General features: G+C 41.8%; 1 protein-coding gene across 1 annotated transcript in view; it reads right to left on the bottom strand.

The window, feature by feature from the left end:
* Window positions 1-2,044: 2,044 nt before the first annotated feature.
* The window catches only part of LOC137033117 (von Willebrand factor A domain-containing protein 7-like), a 32,475-nt gene continuing 17,484 nt past the window's right edge, over window positions 2,045-17,035 (bottom strand). The window contains exons 8-17 of the mRNA XM_067405237.1: window positions 12,327-12,439; window positions 11,949-12,065; window positions 11,673-11,846; window positions 11,449-11,581; window positions 7,694-7,843; window positions 7,477-7,569; window positions 7,128-7,396; window positions 6,620-6,753; window positions 6,348-6,507; window positions 2,045-5,575 (exon numbers count right to left, since the gene is read on the bottom strand). Coding sequence (XP_067261338.1) covers window positions 5,204-5,575; window positions 6,348-6,507; window positions 6,620-6,753; window positions 7,128-7,396; window positions 7,477-7,569; window positions 7,694-7,843; window positions 11,449-11,581; window positions 11,673-11,846; window positions 11,949-12,065; window positions 12,327-12,439 — 1,715 coding nt within the window. The 3' untranslated portion in view covers window positions 2,045-5,203. The remainder of the gene's footprint in view (window positions 5,576-6,347; window positions 6,508-6,619; window positions 6,754-7,127; window positions 7,397-7,476; window positions 7,570-7,693; window positions 7,844-11,448; window positions 11,582-11,672; window positions 11,847-11,948; window positions 12,066-12,326; window positions 12,440-17,035) is intronic.

The raw sequence follows: 17,035 nt of genomic DNA, 5'->3' as shown, positions 1-17,035 counted from the left end.
CCATATACAGTGGCAAGAAAAAGTTTGTGAACCCCTTGCAGAATCTGTGAAAATGAGAATTATTTTAATAAAATAAGAGAGATCATACAAAATGTATGTTATTTTTTGTTTAGCACTGTCCTGAGTAAGATATTTTACATAAAAGATGTTGGGTTTTAGTTCACAAGACAAAACAATAGCTGAATTTATTAAAATAACCCCATTCAAAAGTATGTGAACCATTGGTTCTTAATACTGTTTGTCGTTACCTGATGATCTATGACTGTTTGTTTGTTTGTTTGTTTGTTTTGTGATGGTGGTTCATGAGTCTCTTGTTTGTTCTGAGCAGTTAAACTGAGCTCTGTTCTTCAGAAAAATCCTTCAGGTCCTGCAGATTCTTCAGTTTTCAAGTAAAAGAGAGCACTCTGTGCAGATCAGCACGATATTGGAATCAGCACGATATTGGAAAACGCACTCTCTGTGGAACGCATTGTTTGGCAAGTCTTCCAATAATGCAAGATAGACCATTGCACTGAGACAAAGATTTTTCACAGCTGTCTTTTATAGGATTTGACACCAATTACGCATCGTGTTTAAAACTAGACAAATGATAAATTGAGTGTTTTATAATTAAAGGAAACACAGGACATATGTGGATTGCTTAATGCATACTGTGACATTCTTAAATGCTTTTCATGTGGTGTCATTATTCTAACACTAGATTGTGTGCTTATATTTACACACATTTCTACGTCTAGGTACAAGTTGGTGAATCCCACACTTTGCATGAAACTGTTCTTACACACTCATTATGCACAAATCTGTCCATACGCACCGTTGATAAATGAGGGCCCTGACCTCAACCTGATAGAACACCTTTGGGATGAATTGACCCTTCGCCGGGAGTTTAATTGACAAGCGATCAAACCAGTCAGAACACTGACTCCGCCGTTTTGTCCGACTTGAGCTGAGGCGCTACAGCAATCTGTCACGACACATTAAAAAGCCACAAAACGTTTTTTATTGTTAAAATTTCTTTAAAAAAACCCCTACACAATCTGAAAGTTGCGACTTTGTTTAATATCATAAGTAACCTGCTTTGTCTTGTCTGTTGACGTGTTGTCAGTGTCCTCTTTACTCCGCGATGTATTTTTCATGCTGTGTGGTGTGACAGCGCCATGGTTTGTCGGATAAAGCAACAGTAACTAAGGGGGGCGGGTCTTTGCGAAGGGTCAATTAGAGCGGAGACTGCGAGCCAGGCCTTCTTGCCAAACATCACTGCCTGACCTCACAAAGATGGTTCTTCTGCTTCTAGAAGAATGGACAAAAATGCTGCTGGTCTCTCGCCCACATGGCAAACACTGGTCTGCCGTCGCAGAGGGCTCCCTAGCCTGACAACAATGTGTCCGTGGTCACCATTATCCATCTGACCATCCATACCCTGTTCATACATAACTGTGCCAAACCAGGGCATCAGAGCCTCAAGACATGATCGCTTTATGACAAGGCGTTCTGCCCCTCGCTCTCCATGTCTGCGGTGGGACTGGGTCCTGTAACCATAGTTGCAACGGCCTCATATGTAGCAAGCCCAGCCGGCAGGCGGAGGCTGCAGCTGCCATTAGACCAAGCAGTCTTTGAAACGTTTTTAGAGAAACCGCCTTGCCTTGCACAAACGAGGCCAGTGCATTGTGAATGGACTGGATTCTCTGCTCCTATAAGTGCACAATCATCATGCGTAAGTCCAAAAATATTGTTAAATCAGTCTGATCCTCCAAGCGTTGCCACTGCATGGGTGCGACCCAGGCAGAAGACACATCAGAAGGTTTGATTGGCTTCAGTAGTATTGGAGGAAGGTTTCCCATATGCACAGGAAACACAATGTCGAAGTGGCCAAATCAAAAGGGAACTGAGTTTGAACTATTTTAAATTTGATTTATGAAACAAAATCCACCGAAAATCAGTCTGACTAACCAAAATAAGCCTGGCCTGTATTCTGATCTTGTTTTATGGAACAGCCTTCAGGTGTGTGTTCACAGTGTGTGTGTGTTGTTCAATACTCAATGCAGTGTGTGTGTGTGTGTGTGTGTGTGTGTGTGTGTGTGTGTGTGTGTGTGTGTGTGTGTGTGTGTGTGTGTGTGTGTGTGTGTGTGTGTGTGTGTGTACTTGGATGGGTGAAATGCAGAGCAAAAATTTTGAGTATAGGACACCTTGGCCTCACGTCACGTCACACTCAAACACTTTGTAAAGATGTAGCCTACGTTAGGGTTACTGAGACATAAAATACAATATTTGTAAAATTAGCCTACATTGATATTCCAAATTTATGTTACCTTATAACGTTTACACAAAATACACTAAAATAAAATTTTTAGTGTAAAGGGTAATTTTGTGGATTACAAAATGGTGTATGCAAAATTATTCACATTCAAATGAATTCAATTTATTCTTTTGATTGATGCATTTTATTTATTTCCTTTACTAATTATTCATTTTTATGAATCTTATTAATCTCTTCCTTATGAATTTGAGTCACTGACTGCTATGAATTTAATCATCAATTGTTATATTTCCTATGTAAGCACAAGGCCATGCTGTGATACATTAACTTATTTACAATAAAGCACAACTCGAGTACCTTAGCTTATTGCTTTTATAAAACAGTTACCACACAATACAAGTATTAAAACCAAAAATGTATATATTAATATGTAAATGTTTTGAATTCATTAAATGCTCTCCACTAAAAAATAGTTCCTGACAGTGACAGTAAATGGCAAGAGAATATTCCTCATCTTGTGAAACTCAAATAAAAACAGAGAACTGTTCTCATCCGCTGTGTCATTGATTTTTCTAAACACCATATATATTTTCTCACACACATACATTTTTTTAGCCTGTCTCAGCATGAGAAAACATGTTTTCCATCATTTAAAAACAGACCAATTTGCAGCACAGTGCGAGTTTGCAAGTGTCATTACAGTGTAAATTGATGGACATACAGTACCATAGCTGAAACAGAAAAGTATTAAATACAGTAATGTTCCCTCTGTGGGCTTCCACATAGACGTGCACACATCAACATATGTTTCTCCTATATGAGAAGTCTCTTTGACAGTGGGAAGGTCGTGGCCTCAAAATTAAAGGTCAATGCCGCAACATAAAACCAACAGGGGTCACACTCATAATTCATTAGATAAATAATAAACAGTTAATTTTGCAGAAATACATAACTATATTGATTATGTTGCTAAGGATGGTTGCTAAGTGTGTTGCATGGATACACAGCCACGCTTTATCGTGAACTACACACAGCAACTGACCAATCAGAATCAAGGACTGGAACTAACCTTTTTATAAGCTGCATTATAAAAGGGATAGTTTCGGCCCATCTAATCGCAAAATAAATGTAACTTCTGTTGCTGTTCACAGTCAGGGACTATTTTTTTCCAGCGGAAGAAAGCCTTTTAATGATTTTCCTGCATGAAAGTCGCACTGATACATATTTTTTGGCTTTAATATTTGTATTGTGTTGTAACCGCTTTATAAAAGCATTAAGCCCAGTGAAGCCGCCGTTTACAGTGATAATATAACAGCTAAGGGGGTTTAGGCAGTCTGCGCCGTGTCGTGCCTAACAACACCCGTTATCTGTTATAAATTCACTGTAAACCACGGCTTCTTGGGGTTTATTGCTTTATTATTATTCTTTTACACGTTATAGATTTTTTAAAATCATTTATATATTTTCTACTGTATGCTCTGGTATGATTATTTCCAAATGTAAGATCTTTGGTGTCTCTTCTGTGCTGTAAGATCGAGTGGTGTATTTTCCATCCAAATTTATTATGTGATGTGAGATAATGAGGCATGAGATAATGAAAGATATGCAAAATTCTCTTAAAGGTCTTAAAGGTGTCAAAACCACACCTCATATATCTGTTCTATCACCTCATATATTCATTTATTTTTGACATATGACTGGTCACACCGACCTAGCCGTTACACCAACTATGTCATAATGGATAAGTCTGTTTGACCTCTTCTTATCAGAACAAAACATAAGTTTAAGAGGATGTAAGGTTCGTTGCTCTTATGTTGCTTATCACTTCTGCTTCTTCTTTTCTACCTCTCTTTTTATTCAGCAAATATCTTACTTATTTTGGGTCCTTCTTTCGCTATACTCTGATCTTCATAATCTTCATCTTTTAGATACAACACTTTGGAATTTATTATAAACTATAGAATAAGATATTTTATTTTTGTTTAAACGTATACGTTATTACAATTTTAATATCAGATAAACATATCTCTATAATTTTTAATAAAATTTGTAAGATATGCAAAATTCTCTTAAAGGTCTTAAAGGTGTCAAAACCACACCTCATATATCTGTTCTATCACCTAATATATTCATTTATTTTTGACATATGACTGGTCACACCGACCTAGCCGTTGCACCAACTATGTCATAATGGATAAGTCTGTTTGACCTCTTCTTATCAGAACAAAACATAAGTTTAAGAGGATGTAAGGTTCGTTGCTCTTATGTTGCTTATCACTTCTGCTTCTTCTTTTCTACCTCTCTTTTTATTCAGCAAATATCTTACTTATTTTGGGTCCTTCTTTCGCTATACTGTGATCTTCATAATCTTCATCTTTTAGATACAACACTTTGGAATTTATTATAAACTATAGAATAAGATATCTTATTTTTGTTTAAACGTATATGTTATTACAATTTTAATACCGGATAAACATGTCTCTATAATTTTTAATAAAATTTGTTATTCCTTATTCAAATTTGATCTCTAACATAATCATTGCTTGTCTGCTGGGATCTGCATCACAAAATTTTATTTTTACATAATTTTTACCTTTTTGCAACATTCATTTGTATTTTGATCATACGAATCATTTCACTAAACTAGTATGAAATATGACAACCATAACTCAAAATTAAATCCATGTTAATAAGACAAAGACTTTAATGATTTCTGATTTATAGATGAGTTCACATAAACATTATAAAACTAATGAAGCACCATGGTTCTTCATTAGTAGTCCTGAATAGTTGGAAATACCAATAATTAAACGTTTTGGATGAAATACTTTGCTTTACATTATTTCACAGCTCTGAGAAAGCTTTATAAAAATATTTTCATAAAAGGATGGGATGAGAAAGAGAATTATAGGATGATTGTGTATTTGATTGATGAACTCCATATCATTACAGAGTGAAGGAGTAACATAGAAAACCGTATAAAAGCAGAGATGCCCACAGAGGGAGGGACATGAGGCGAGAGCCTGCACTAGACTTCATGGTGTAACTGCATCTGCCCACGTTCCCGACCTTGTCAACCGCGGACAAAGTCACGGAAGTTGAACAACATGAGGCCTCATATAGACCCATCACACCGTCTCTCACTTTCTTTTGGGTAAAGTTTCCACTGCCTTGCTGGATGGAAATTCTCTCAATGCCTGTGCCATTACCGTCTGTGATGTTGACAGACAATTCCCAGTTTAATGAGCTGCAAGATGAGGAGTAGCAAGTGCCCTGTACATCGACAATTTCACATTTTGGTGGTGTCAAGTCAGTCACCTGGACAGAACAGTAAAAGATGAGTTAAAACAACAGCTTACTGAAGAATAACATAATAACATAATATAACAGAATATTTATAATATATTTACATTTATTTGTAAAACACAATAAACAGCAACTATTATAGCAACTTAAAATAAATTTTATATTCATTTGAATTTATTCCTGTGACGGCAAAGCTGAATTTTCAACATCATTATTCCTGTCTTCAGTGTCACATGATCCTCTAGAAATCATACTATATGCTGATTTGGTGCTCAAGAAACATTTCTTATTATCAATGATGAAAACAGTTGTGCTGCTTGATATTTTTGTGGATTCTCTGATAAAACGTTTAGCAAATAACAGTGTTCATTTTGAATATAAATCTTTGTAACAATGTTAAAAAAAAAAACATTTTTGATTATTTACTGCTTCATTGCTAAATAAAATAATTTATTTATTTAAAAAAAACAAAACATAAAAAAATCATACTCACCACAAACTTTTTAAATTTAGACATTTAAAGATTTTCCTATTAATTCCATGCCAAGTTAATAATTTTGCATTTTGGTGGGTCTAATAAATATAATTGTTTGATATTGAGATTATTGTTGATATAATTGATATAATTGTTTGATATTTTTTTTGCTTTTGTTCATAAAAATGTTTAATTCAGTGTTGGGTTGCAAAATCAAAACCCATGACTGAAATGACTCATGTGGCGTGTGCTTTGTTGAAAAATAACATTTCATATAGAAATAGTCTGTCTGAACGCATGTGAGGTTACCTTGGAGAGAACAGAAAGTCGAAGGACAGCATAGTTAGAATCACTTCCTCCAGGACCCTCTGCCTCGATGGTTAGCGTAACATCTGTGCCTGAGACCGTATCAGCAGGAGGAGTGAGAGACACTGTCCCTTGAGCACTGCCGCCGCTCACGAGACTGAGCCTGTGATGACAAAGAAACAGAACTGTGGCACAGAGTTTTGTTCTTGACAAGAAAAGCTATAAAAGCCTGTAAGTTAGTAATCACTGAGTGATTTGAGAAGTGGAGAAATTACGTTGGTGAATGCGTCATAGGGATGTTTTTGTCATTCCTTGCACGAATTGTGTAGGCACCGCTTGATCCACTGGTTGTAACTGTAAAATGTAGTTTAAATTCTTGTCCTGGCAACATGGAGCTGTCTGCCTTTGCCTAGATGGAGAGATAAAACAAAAGAAAGGACATTCAATTCCAGAAAATAGCAATCTAATTAAAATAGATTTGTTTAAACAACTACTGAGCTGCCTAATGCCTTTTAAAGGAAGTATTATAACTTCCTTTAACCTTACAAGTGACTTTATTGGATTTATTTTTTCACTGAACTTGGTGCAATGCATTCTGGTCATGTCATGCCATTTTCTGTGAAGAATATATGCAATAATTCTTTGAAATCTGGAGGAAAAATCTTATCTTATAAGGCAGATACCATGTCTACCTTTTGGTACAGCTCACTAAGTTTTAAAACAGAGTGAATGTCATAATGGATCAAATAACTTTTTGAAAATAAGTGTTTATGCAGTTTGTACCTTGACAGTGACTTTGGACTGAGACATCAGTGTGGTGGTCTGCCTCTGGAACAGGCTGGAGAAGGTCTTGTCTTTTCCTTTCAGCAATATCACAAACTCTCCTTCTGGCACATCTTTCACAGTAACTAGGAAATCTCCACCAGCCATTTTCTCTACGGTTCCATTAGACACCTTGACCCCAGACACCTCCACGAGAGCGACCTCATGCACCTCTAGAGCCTCTGGACCTTTCTCTCCAGTCAGTGTTAGTAGCAGCTTAGCCGGTGAGCCTGAATAAAGAGCAAACAATCTTTTAACACCTCCATTCAATCGATTCAATCGATTAGTTAAACATAACAGCAGTTCAAACCTGCTGACGGCCGCCCATCAATGACAGCATATCCAGGATGGGGTCCTTTGAATTCCTCCACAAAGTTGTAGATGAATGTAATTGCACTCTGGCCTGAAAAATGCACGTTCTTTCAAATTTAAATAAATTTCTTTACTGTCTACATTAAAGACAGGTTGGAAAAGACTTTAGTCTTTTGTCTTGCATTGGTTAATTAAATATGTACATAATGTCTCACCAATCACTTTTATGGTGTAGGGCCGAGTTGTTGTCATGTCAATGTGCCACAGGCCCATCTCATTTTTATTTAATTGGATCCGTTGCAGGTTTCCTACTGTCTGAATTTTTCCCAGAGGTCCGTTGGCAACAGTGTTAGATTGAGACACACCTGGAAGCAAGTGCATACCATTAGAAATATCTCATATTGAAGCTGTGCATAGCAACCAACAAAATGAGTACAGTACAATATAATATAATAAATTTGCAATTATTACAGTTTTACATTTTTAATTTAGTGTTTATTTATATTTTATTTAACTATATACACTCAGTAACTTCTAAAATTGTTAGTTTTTTCAGAGTTTTGTAGATTGAGTTTATTTTGATTATATGGCTGCCAAAGTTAATGCGCTAACTGGAATTTAAAATTATTTCAATTTCTCAGTGTCATTGTGACCTGGTGGCATTTCATGTTTAATGCTGGCAGGCTGCAAAGGTTTCAAGTTTTATAATACTGTATACCATGCAGAATGCCTCTGCTTTTGATATTACCTCTTCTGGTCATTCATTTTTCATCCCCATTTCTGGTTAGACGGGATGCATTTCCCTTTCTTATTTTAAGTCTAATGGTTTATAAATGGCAGGTCAACTAGGTTTTACTAGCTATTCCCATCCTTAACATGAGGTAAGGTTATCTATAGTTAGTGCAACGTACTGTTGCTGCCATCACTCTTTCATGAGACTAAACCATTATTTCACTTTTATTTCATCTTCTGTTACAGATTTTACGTTCAGTTGCTAGTAGCCTGGTAAAACATGCATGAAACTATGACTTATCCTGGTCTAAAATGGAATGAAGATAATGCAAATTTTTTGGGATAGCTGAAATTCAAAATGTTTGACTTCTTATTCCACAAACTCCTCAAGGGAGCACAGGGCCTCAACAACAGTCTTCCAGCGGACTTGGTTTTGGGCAACTCTCTTCACCTGGGCCCACGACCATCCAGCTGCCTTCATCTCAGCTTCAGTGCACTGTCTCTATGTCTGTTTTGGCCTGCCCACTCTTCTTTTTCCTTGTGGGTTCCACTCCGGTCTTTGGTAACATTTTCAGGGCTCTTGCAGAGGGTGTGGCCTATCCAGCCCCATTTCCTCTTGCATATTTCTTGGCCAGTAGGCAGCTGCTTTGTTTTCTCCCCCAAGCTGGAGTTCTTTTCTGGCCATCTGATGTGTAGAATGAAGCAGAGGCATTTGTTGATGAAGGTCTGGAGTTTGTTGGTGGCTATCTTTGTCAGTCTCCAGGTTTCAGATCCATACAACAAGATTGCTTTCACATTAGTACTGAAGATGCAGACTTTGGTCTGCTTGAAGAGCGCTGCCGAGTTCCAGATGGGGCGTAGGGTATTGAAGGCATGTCTAGAAACTACACATCATGTAGTTGGATTTGATCCTGTTGTTTGTTATTAATCCTCATGGTTTCTGTTTTCTTAGTGTTTATTTTGAGGCCAACTCTCTCTGCTTCCTGCAAGAGCCGGTTCAGCTTCTGCTCTGCGTCTTGTTGCCTGTGTGAGAGTAGGCTGATATCGTCTGCAAAATCGAGGTCCTCCAGCTGTTTGGTGATGCCTGTGTTGGCTTTTTTTATGGACATTTTCCAATCCACTACCAACAAAAAGATGGTCGGTGACGGCAAACAGCCCTGTCTCACTCAAGTCCGCACTTCAAAAGGTTCTGTAAGTTTTCCTTTGTGTACACCCTGGCATGTCGAGCAGCTGTACAACTGCTGGTTGATGGAGACAAACTTTAGTGGGATCCCATAGTGTGCCATTAGCTTCCAGATAACTTCTCTGTCCACACTGTTAAAAGCCTTCTCAAAATCCACAAAGACTAGAGTGGAGAGACTGTGGCTACGTCCACACGAAGCCGGAGCTTACCCTAAACCGATCTTTTTTTTTCCTCGTCTCAAAAAATATCTGCGTCCACACGAAACCGCTGAAACGACTCAAAACGATGTAGTATACATGCCAGACCATTATGTGGCGCTGTAATTCTGCCGCAGAAATGCACTTAAAGCAGCGAAGAAGACTTGGAGCATGCGCATAAACCTTGCGCGCTGAATACAAACTTTAGCAAAGCTTAGAAATAACACTTTATTTTGGTTCAGTAGCTTCTGCAGCACGAACACAAGCATGTAGAGTCGGCTATTGCTGTTGTTGGTGGTGTTTTGTGGTGTTAGCGCGTCTGACTAGGGTCGGCACGTGGGGTGATGACATCATCGTTTCAGAAAATATACGGATTGCCCCGTCCACACGACAACGTCAAGCCGGCGTTTTCAAATTTTTCCACTCTGGGACCCGGTTTCAAAAAATACCGGTTTCACCTTTCGAAAACGCCGGATCCGTGTGGACGAAACGCCTATCCGCTAAAAAATTTGTGCGGTTTCACTGAAACGCGTCTCCGTGTGGACGGGGCCTGTGTAAACACTCACCTGCCTGTAAATTTAGTAATTCTGAAGGCCTTGATTAGCTTCAGGTGTGTTTAATTAGGGTTGGAGCTAAACTCTGCAAGACAATGGGCCTCCAGGATCAATGTTCCCCACCCCTGATCTAGGTGGTGTTTCATATCAAATTACTCCTTAATGAATCATACGTTGGTGGACATCATCTCACAGAATGCATTGTATGTTTGTTATATTTATCAGAGGATAAATGGACTTATAGCTTACTCCCCTCATGCAAATGAGGTCACTTTCGAACAAAGAAACTCTCCCACCAGAGAACTACACCCTTCTCATTGGTCAAGCCAAAACTCAAAGGTGTGACTTCTGTAGAGGTTAAAAAGCCCCCCTGCAGATTGCACGCTCTTCTGGTCTTCTCTTTGTTCCTGCTGATATTACGGATTGCTGTCACGTGAGACCCCACCCGGCCCCCAAGCTCACTTCGAGCCATGCACAACTTCCTCAACAACAGAGTCAAATTAACAGTGCAAGTTCGTCATCATTTATTCACTCAATGCAGAAGATATTGATTACAACTTCAGCACCATCGGACCGAACCATCAAGAATTTCTCCTGAGCCTGCAGATCCGGACACTCCTCAACAGTTAAGGCATATGCAAGTATAGTACATTTAAACACTAAACGGCAAAGGTGCTTTATACTGAGAAACGGATGGCGCGTTAAATGACTCTTTTCATAGCTCCATTCCCCGTTTTTGCTACAGATTAAATTCATTTCCACTCTCTCATTCCCTATGTATGCATGATTTGTGTATGTCTGTGTGTTTAGTCTAGCTATGTGTTCGTGATTTAGTTAAAGGGGTGGTTCAGTGTTTTTTTTTCTAGGCTTGATTGTATTTTTGGGGTGCAGTTTAACAAGTCTTAATGCTTTCTTGTGAGTTGATTCTGATCTGCTTATTAACCAATGTTGCTGATAACGATTAAGAGCACAACATGCTAAGAAAGCGATATTTTTCTGTGGTCATGGAAAATATACTTTCTAAAGAGTTGATAGATGATCAATACTGAGTGTTCACTGGCCGAACAGATTAATTGATTGTAATAGTAATTCAGCAACTTCAAGTTAATTAGATTAACTGATTCAAATATTTATAATTAATTATAACAAGTTATGATTAATTATTTTCTACAGTTACAAAGAATATTTTTATGTTAGTTATATTTTTATTTTAGTTAAATGCTTTTTTTTATTTTCAAAAATGCTTTCATTTAGTTTTCAATAATATGCGGTTCACATTCTGCTAAAAGTGCCTCTGAGTTTACCTGTCGGGCTGCGTAGGTTGAATGTGAGGCTACTTCCTGTGTTGTAGATGGTAGTGTTGGACACAGACTCATCCAGTAAGAAGGAGAAACTCTCCACACGTCCTGGATCTCTGGAGCGCTGAAGAATTGTCACCTGACAGAAGAAGACAGAGTGTGCAAACATTTGCAAGGAAAAAAATTCAGATGTTTACAATTTCAAAATGACTATAAGACGCTGATCATACCAGGGCTGAAGTAGAGGTATCAACAATGATGTCAGTGGCTTGAGAGATGCTGGACTTGGAGACTTCAATGGCTTGACCACCAGAGGCCAAGGCAATGTCATAATACACCTGAAATTCTGACCGTGCATTCAATGACCTTCTCCTCCTGCTAAATGACCCCATTATGAAAGACACCTGAAAAGAGAGGGAGAGAGATGGAAATATGGGAAACTAATGGAGGGCTGGTGAAAATGTTGATGGCAAAGACTGAAAGCAAAACAACGATGGACAGTTTACTGAAGACTTGGTGCTGCGGATGAGAGCGTTGATGGTTTCCTTCAGGTTTGTATCCTTTGCTGGAGCGTCGGTAAACACATATATTTCCGAGGAGGAGGAAGCACCTGTCAGAGCCAACTGTGGGAGAGACAGAAGGTTAGAAAGAAGAAGAACCATGAAGAGTGGTCAATAAAAACTGATTTCTTGTAGTGAAAAGATGCTATAGTGTTTTGACAAAACAAAGGTTCTTGATACAGTCAATTTAGATATGGTTGAAGGTTCACATATTCTCAGTAATATTCTTTATAATATTCAAAATTCTACTATTTATTAGTTCTAACCAGAGACTATTGTGGTCGCTAATCAGATATGAGGATTGAGCTGAAAGGCCACACGTACCTGAAGTCCTGACAGGCACATTTCTGGTGTGTCTCCTCCTTCTGCCGCTTTGAGCTTGGAGATCTCTGACTTCATTACATTTGGGTCTGCGGTTTTTATTAGTGGTCCAAAATCTACAAATTCATACAAATTTTATGTGTAAAAAAACCTAGATCACTTTTGCCATAATAAGAGTAAAAATGTACATCATTGCTCTTTTCCAAGTCCCAGTGAGCTGCCTACAGAGGAAACATTTTAAGACACTTCATAGGCACATTCCCAACATGTATGCTTTTCCAAAAAGTGCCTACTATTTGTGGCCAAATTGCATGTTCCCTTTCGAAAGGGAACTCTACTCTGCGCTGACTGCACTATGGGGGAACGTCCTCCGTGTCCCGTGCTCGAAATGCCAAAAATCACCACACTCCAATCCTATTGGCCGGCGACAGCCTATCACGTCAAACGGCACGAACCGTGACGTATAAAGGGAGTGCCTGGGGAAACCGACATCCTCTTGTCTTTTCGCGACTGTTTTTGCTTGTGCCTTTTTCACTCTGCCAAAAGTTATGTCTGCTAAATCGTTCAGGAAGTGTGCTGATCCTTGTCCCAGGTTTCTGACACCGGAGGACACACACAACTTGTGCGTTTTCTGTCTGGGCGAGGAGCACGCACGGACAGTACTTGAGGGTGCTGCCTGTGCTAACTGTGAGTGTTTTCCTTTGAGAACGCTCCGTTCTCGTTTGGCCCTCTTCTCTAGGGGAGAAGTGCCATCACCGCTGCCTGGTGATTCCGGCCCTTCTCGTGCTGAGGCTCAGCGGCAATTGAAATCATGGGGCTCGCAGGTGGAGCTCGCTGAAAAATTTGAGAGGGGTGTCAATCTCTCTCAAGCTGAAGCGACTGACGAGGACGCGCTTCTGGCGGATGACGACGATGTTTTATCCTTAACATCCTCAGACCCAGGAGCTAGTGCTCTCTTGGCCTAAGGCCCTGGAGAGCAGGAGATGGCCGAGGTGCGCGGCCTCCCTGCGCGGCGTTTTCAGAGTTGCTGGAGGTTATGGAACGCGCCTCGAGCAGACTGCAGCTGCCCTGGGAGCGCGTGAGGAGGGAACCCGCTCGCAGCAGGTTAGACGATCGTTTTCTCTCTACTCATAACCCGGCAACTCCAGCGAGCCTTCCATTCCTTCCCGATCTTCATGTTGAGATCGAGAAGGCATGGAAGAACCCGTACTCGGCCCGAATCCATCAGCATCAGTATCAGCAAGCTGACTTCGCTGATGTTGAGGGATTGGGCCAGCATGGGTACGCGTCGATGCCTCCTGTGGAAGAGACGTTTGCGAACTATCTCGCTACAGGGAGTGCACCGACACTGAAAGCTCCGGCCCTGCCATCCAAAGCGTTGAAGGTGACGTCGCATTTGAATGGCAGAGCTTACGCCGCTGCAGGTCAGGCTGGTGCGGCGTTGCACACTATGTCAGTGCTTCTGGCATATCAGGCTGATCTGCTTACGGATTTTGATCAGGGTCAAGGTCTTTCCGCTGAGGCGATCGCGGAGTTACGTTGGACCATGGATCTCACTCTGAGGGCCACCAAACAAACTGCCGCCTCGATCGATCGATCTATGGCGGGCATGGTGGCCACTGAGCGGCATCTGTGGCTCAACTGCGCGGACATCGGGGAGAAAGAGAAACATTTTCTGAGCTTTTTGGCACCTCCGTGCAGGTGGTGGTTGAGAAGTTCAGGGAGGCGAAGACGCACTCCGCGGCATATAGATCTTGCATCCCGCTCAGATCCAGCTCTGGGCCCAGACAGCAGGGAGATCCCGGGCCGTCTCGAGCCGAGGCTCAGAGGCAGGCCCAGAGGGAAAGTGTTGCCGCTCGTGCGCCTCCTCTGAGTAAGTCGCAGAGACGGCGAGACGCTAGAAGGAAGAAGCAAGATCTGAGAGGGGGTGATCGAGGAGCCGATCCCCGCTCTCGCAAGGGTTTTTTCTCGCCCTCGCTCTTCCTTCTCCCCCCGGTAGCGTTTTGTGACATCTATATGCTGCGGGCTTTACAGTCGGGCTGATGTGATGGGCCTATGATGAATATATTTCTGACGGCCAGCCGTCTGGCTTGATAGTGAAAGTGATTTGGGCTTTGGAACTTTGGTTTTTCCCCTCCGTGTGATGAATCGGGGAGGAATCTGCGTTCTACGAGCCGCAGGAGGTAAGCCAGGTCCATTTTTCATTCTCTATATAGACCTTGCTTTGCCTGTATAGCTTCCCGTGCATATAGTTGTCATCTGTTCATGTTTTATGGGGTTATTTGGGCAAATAACTGTATGTTAGGCTGACTGTTACAGGCAGGCCCTTTATGGCCGTTTTGTTGTTTAGCGTTGGTGTAGTTTCTCGGCTGATACTGTGTATAGCTAGAACTAGCTTTCGCTATTGTCAGTTATGTGTTGGCCGGTTTTTCGGCCACCTAATGCTGTCGCTCGCGCTGCTTTCTCTGTGTGTTTGGGAATTTGTAGCCCGAGTGTAGCGTGGTCTACATACAGTCCTTAGCTAGCGGCTAGGCTAGAACTAGGTTAGGTGTATGTTTGTTTACATCCCCCTGTCATGACTATTCCCCTGTGGTTGTATAGTTCCTAGTTCTGGCCTCTTTCTGAGGAAGTTGCTGGCCGTTTTTTGCCCATATTTCCCCTTCATATGTTTATGCAGGCGTGTTATGTGAGCGTGTTTGTACTGCCACAAGTTACACCTGTTCTCTATGATAGCAGGTTTTCCGGCCTCTATATATGAATACGGTGTTATTGTTGTACTCCACGGTTAGGGTTTGTGTTTCACTGAGTGCATCACCTGTTGGATCGCACACTCAGGATGAGTGTTGGGAATTTTGTTTACCCGACTTCTCCCGGTCGTTTGCACCACAGCATCTGGGGTTCGTTGCTGTTTGATTGTTGGCTATTTGTTGTTAGCCTCTCTGTATGCAGCTTGTTTGGATACAGCACTGTTGGTTTATGATGCTCGTTACGCTCATGCTGTTTAGCATGTTTAACATTGCCTGCTGGAATGTGTATGCCTAGACTCAGGTTGTGTAGCTAGTTCCCTTAAATTTGTCATTTTAGGTTATACTGGCCCTTCTTTGTAGCTAGGGCCCTGTCATGACCACGGGCTAGTGCCACATGATTCTTTAAGTGGTAGCCTCTCCAGGCCTCTTTTGTAGCTTCCTGTTGGCCCAGCTACGCTGGTCGTGTACGGGCATCATTCCATGATTGGGTAAATGCACTAGCTATCGCCGCGCGCTTTAAGGTTACAGGCCGCTTTCAGGCCTTCCTTTGCTAGCATGTCGGAGTTTAGCTTGGTACTCCTCTCACTGAGAGTAAAAGATGTTTTTTACTGAGTATTTTGTGCGTTTATTCCCTTTAAGTGATAACACTGCCACGTGCTGATGCCACGTGCCTGCTGGGATTATAGGCCCACGGGGCCTTTCCTTAGCGCATGATGGCGTATGTTGTACTCCTCTTGCTTAAAGAGTAGAAGGTACTTCACCGAGTGCACTGCTCGTTGGTTTGTGTTGGACGGGCTATCTCGTGGGCACTTGCAGCTGTTATGTCTTGGTGTTTGCTCCACCTTGATATGCAAGAGTGTGGCCCTACAGACCGTCCTGGGCTACTGCCGTCTGCATTCAGTTCTAGTTCTCTGGTGAACTCTGGTTATGTTGTAGGCCCTTTTCCCGGCCTCCATGACTATGTGCCCGCTTTACGGTCTGTCTGTTAGGTTGAGCTTTGTACTTCCCTTCGGGGTTAACTGCGTAATTGTGCTTAGCTCCCTAAGCTGGTATTGTTGTAAACTTCTATGAAGTCTCCCGTTAGACCTGCCCCCAGGCTGGTTTGTGCTCCCCTGGGTCAGGGGTCTTTAGCGCACAGCCTCCTCAGCACCTTGTTAACGGCTGAGTAGATCCTTGGATGAGTGGTTGTACTCCCCTCATACGAGGGTCCAGAGCGTTTAGCTGAGTTCCGCTCTCCAGGATGCCCATCTCTGCGTGTGGGTTTTAGTTGTTACTGCCCTTTCGCAGTCGCTCTTTCCTGCTCTCCTCTCTGGAGTTTGCGCTTGGAGATTCTGTATATCAGACAAGGTTGGCTAGGCCACCTTGGTGGCAGCGGGATGGATTTTTCCCCCCGAGTGACTGGCCGAGGTTCCTTTGGTTCCTTGGCCACATTCCCTTAAAGGGACCACCCCCTCTCGGGCTGTTGGTTCCAGATGCTCGAGCAGCCTTGGTAGGCTTTTTTAGGAAGGCCTCTTTTAGGCTCAGCTTGGGCTGTTGGCCGTAGGGAATGCTGTCACTGACAGCCTTGGAGTTCTGCCCCCGGTTTTTCCCTGGAACTGAGTTCCCTGGAACTCAGGTTATGTATGTAACCATGGTTCCCTGAGAACAGGGAACAAGACTCTGTGCTTTCATGCCATGCTGTGGGATGCCTGCTACAGTCGCTCAAAGACAAGAAGATGTCGGCTGTTTCCCCAGGCGCTCCCTTTATACGTCACGGTTCGCGCTGTTTGACGTGATAGGCTGTCACCGGCCAATAGGATTGGAGTGTGGTGATTTTTGGCATTTCGAGCACGGGTCACGGAGGATGTTCCCCCATAGCGCAGTCAGCGCAGAGTCTCGTTCCCTGTTCTCAGGGAACCATGGTTACATACGTAACCTGAGACGTTTTCTTAACAGAGAACAACAAACTCAGTGTGTGGTGTGTAA

The sequence above is a fragment of the Chanodichthys erythropterus genome, chromosome 12 (genome assembly GCF_024489055.1).
Source record: "Chanodichthys erythropterus isolate Z2021 chromosome 12, ASM2448905v1, whole genome shotgun sequence".
Lineage (NCBI taxonomy): Eukaryota > Metazoa > Chordata > Actinopteri > Cypriniformes > Xenocyprididae > Chanodichthys > Chanodichthys erythropterus.
Note: the sequence above shows the minus strand (reverse complement) of the source record. Positions and strands in the feature narration are given on the sequence as shown.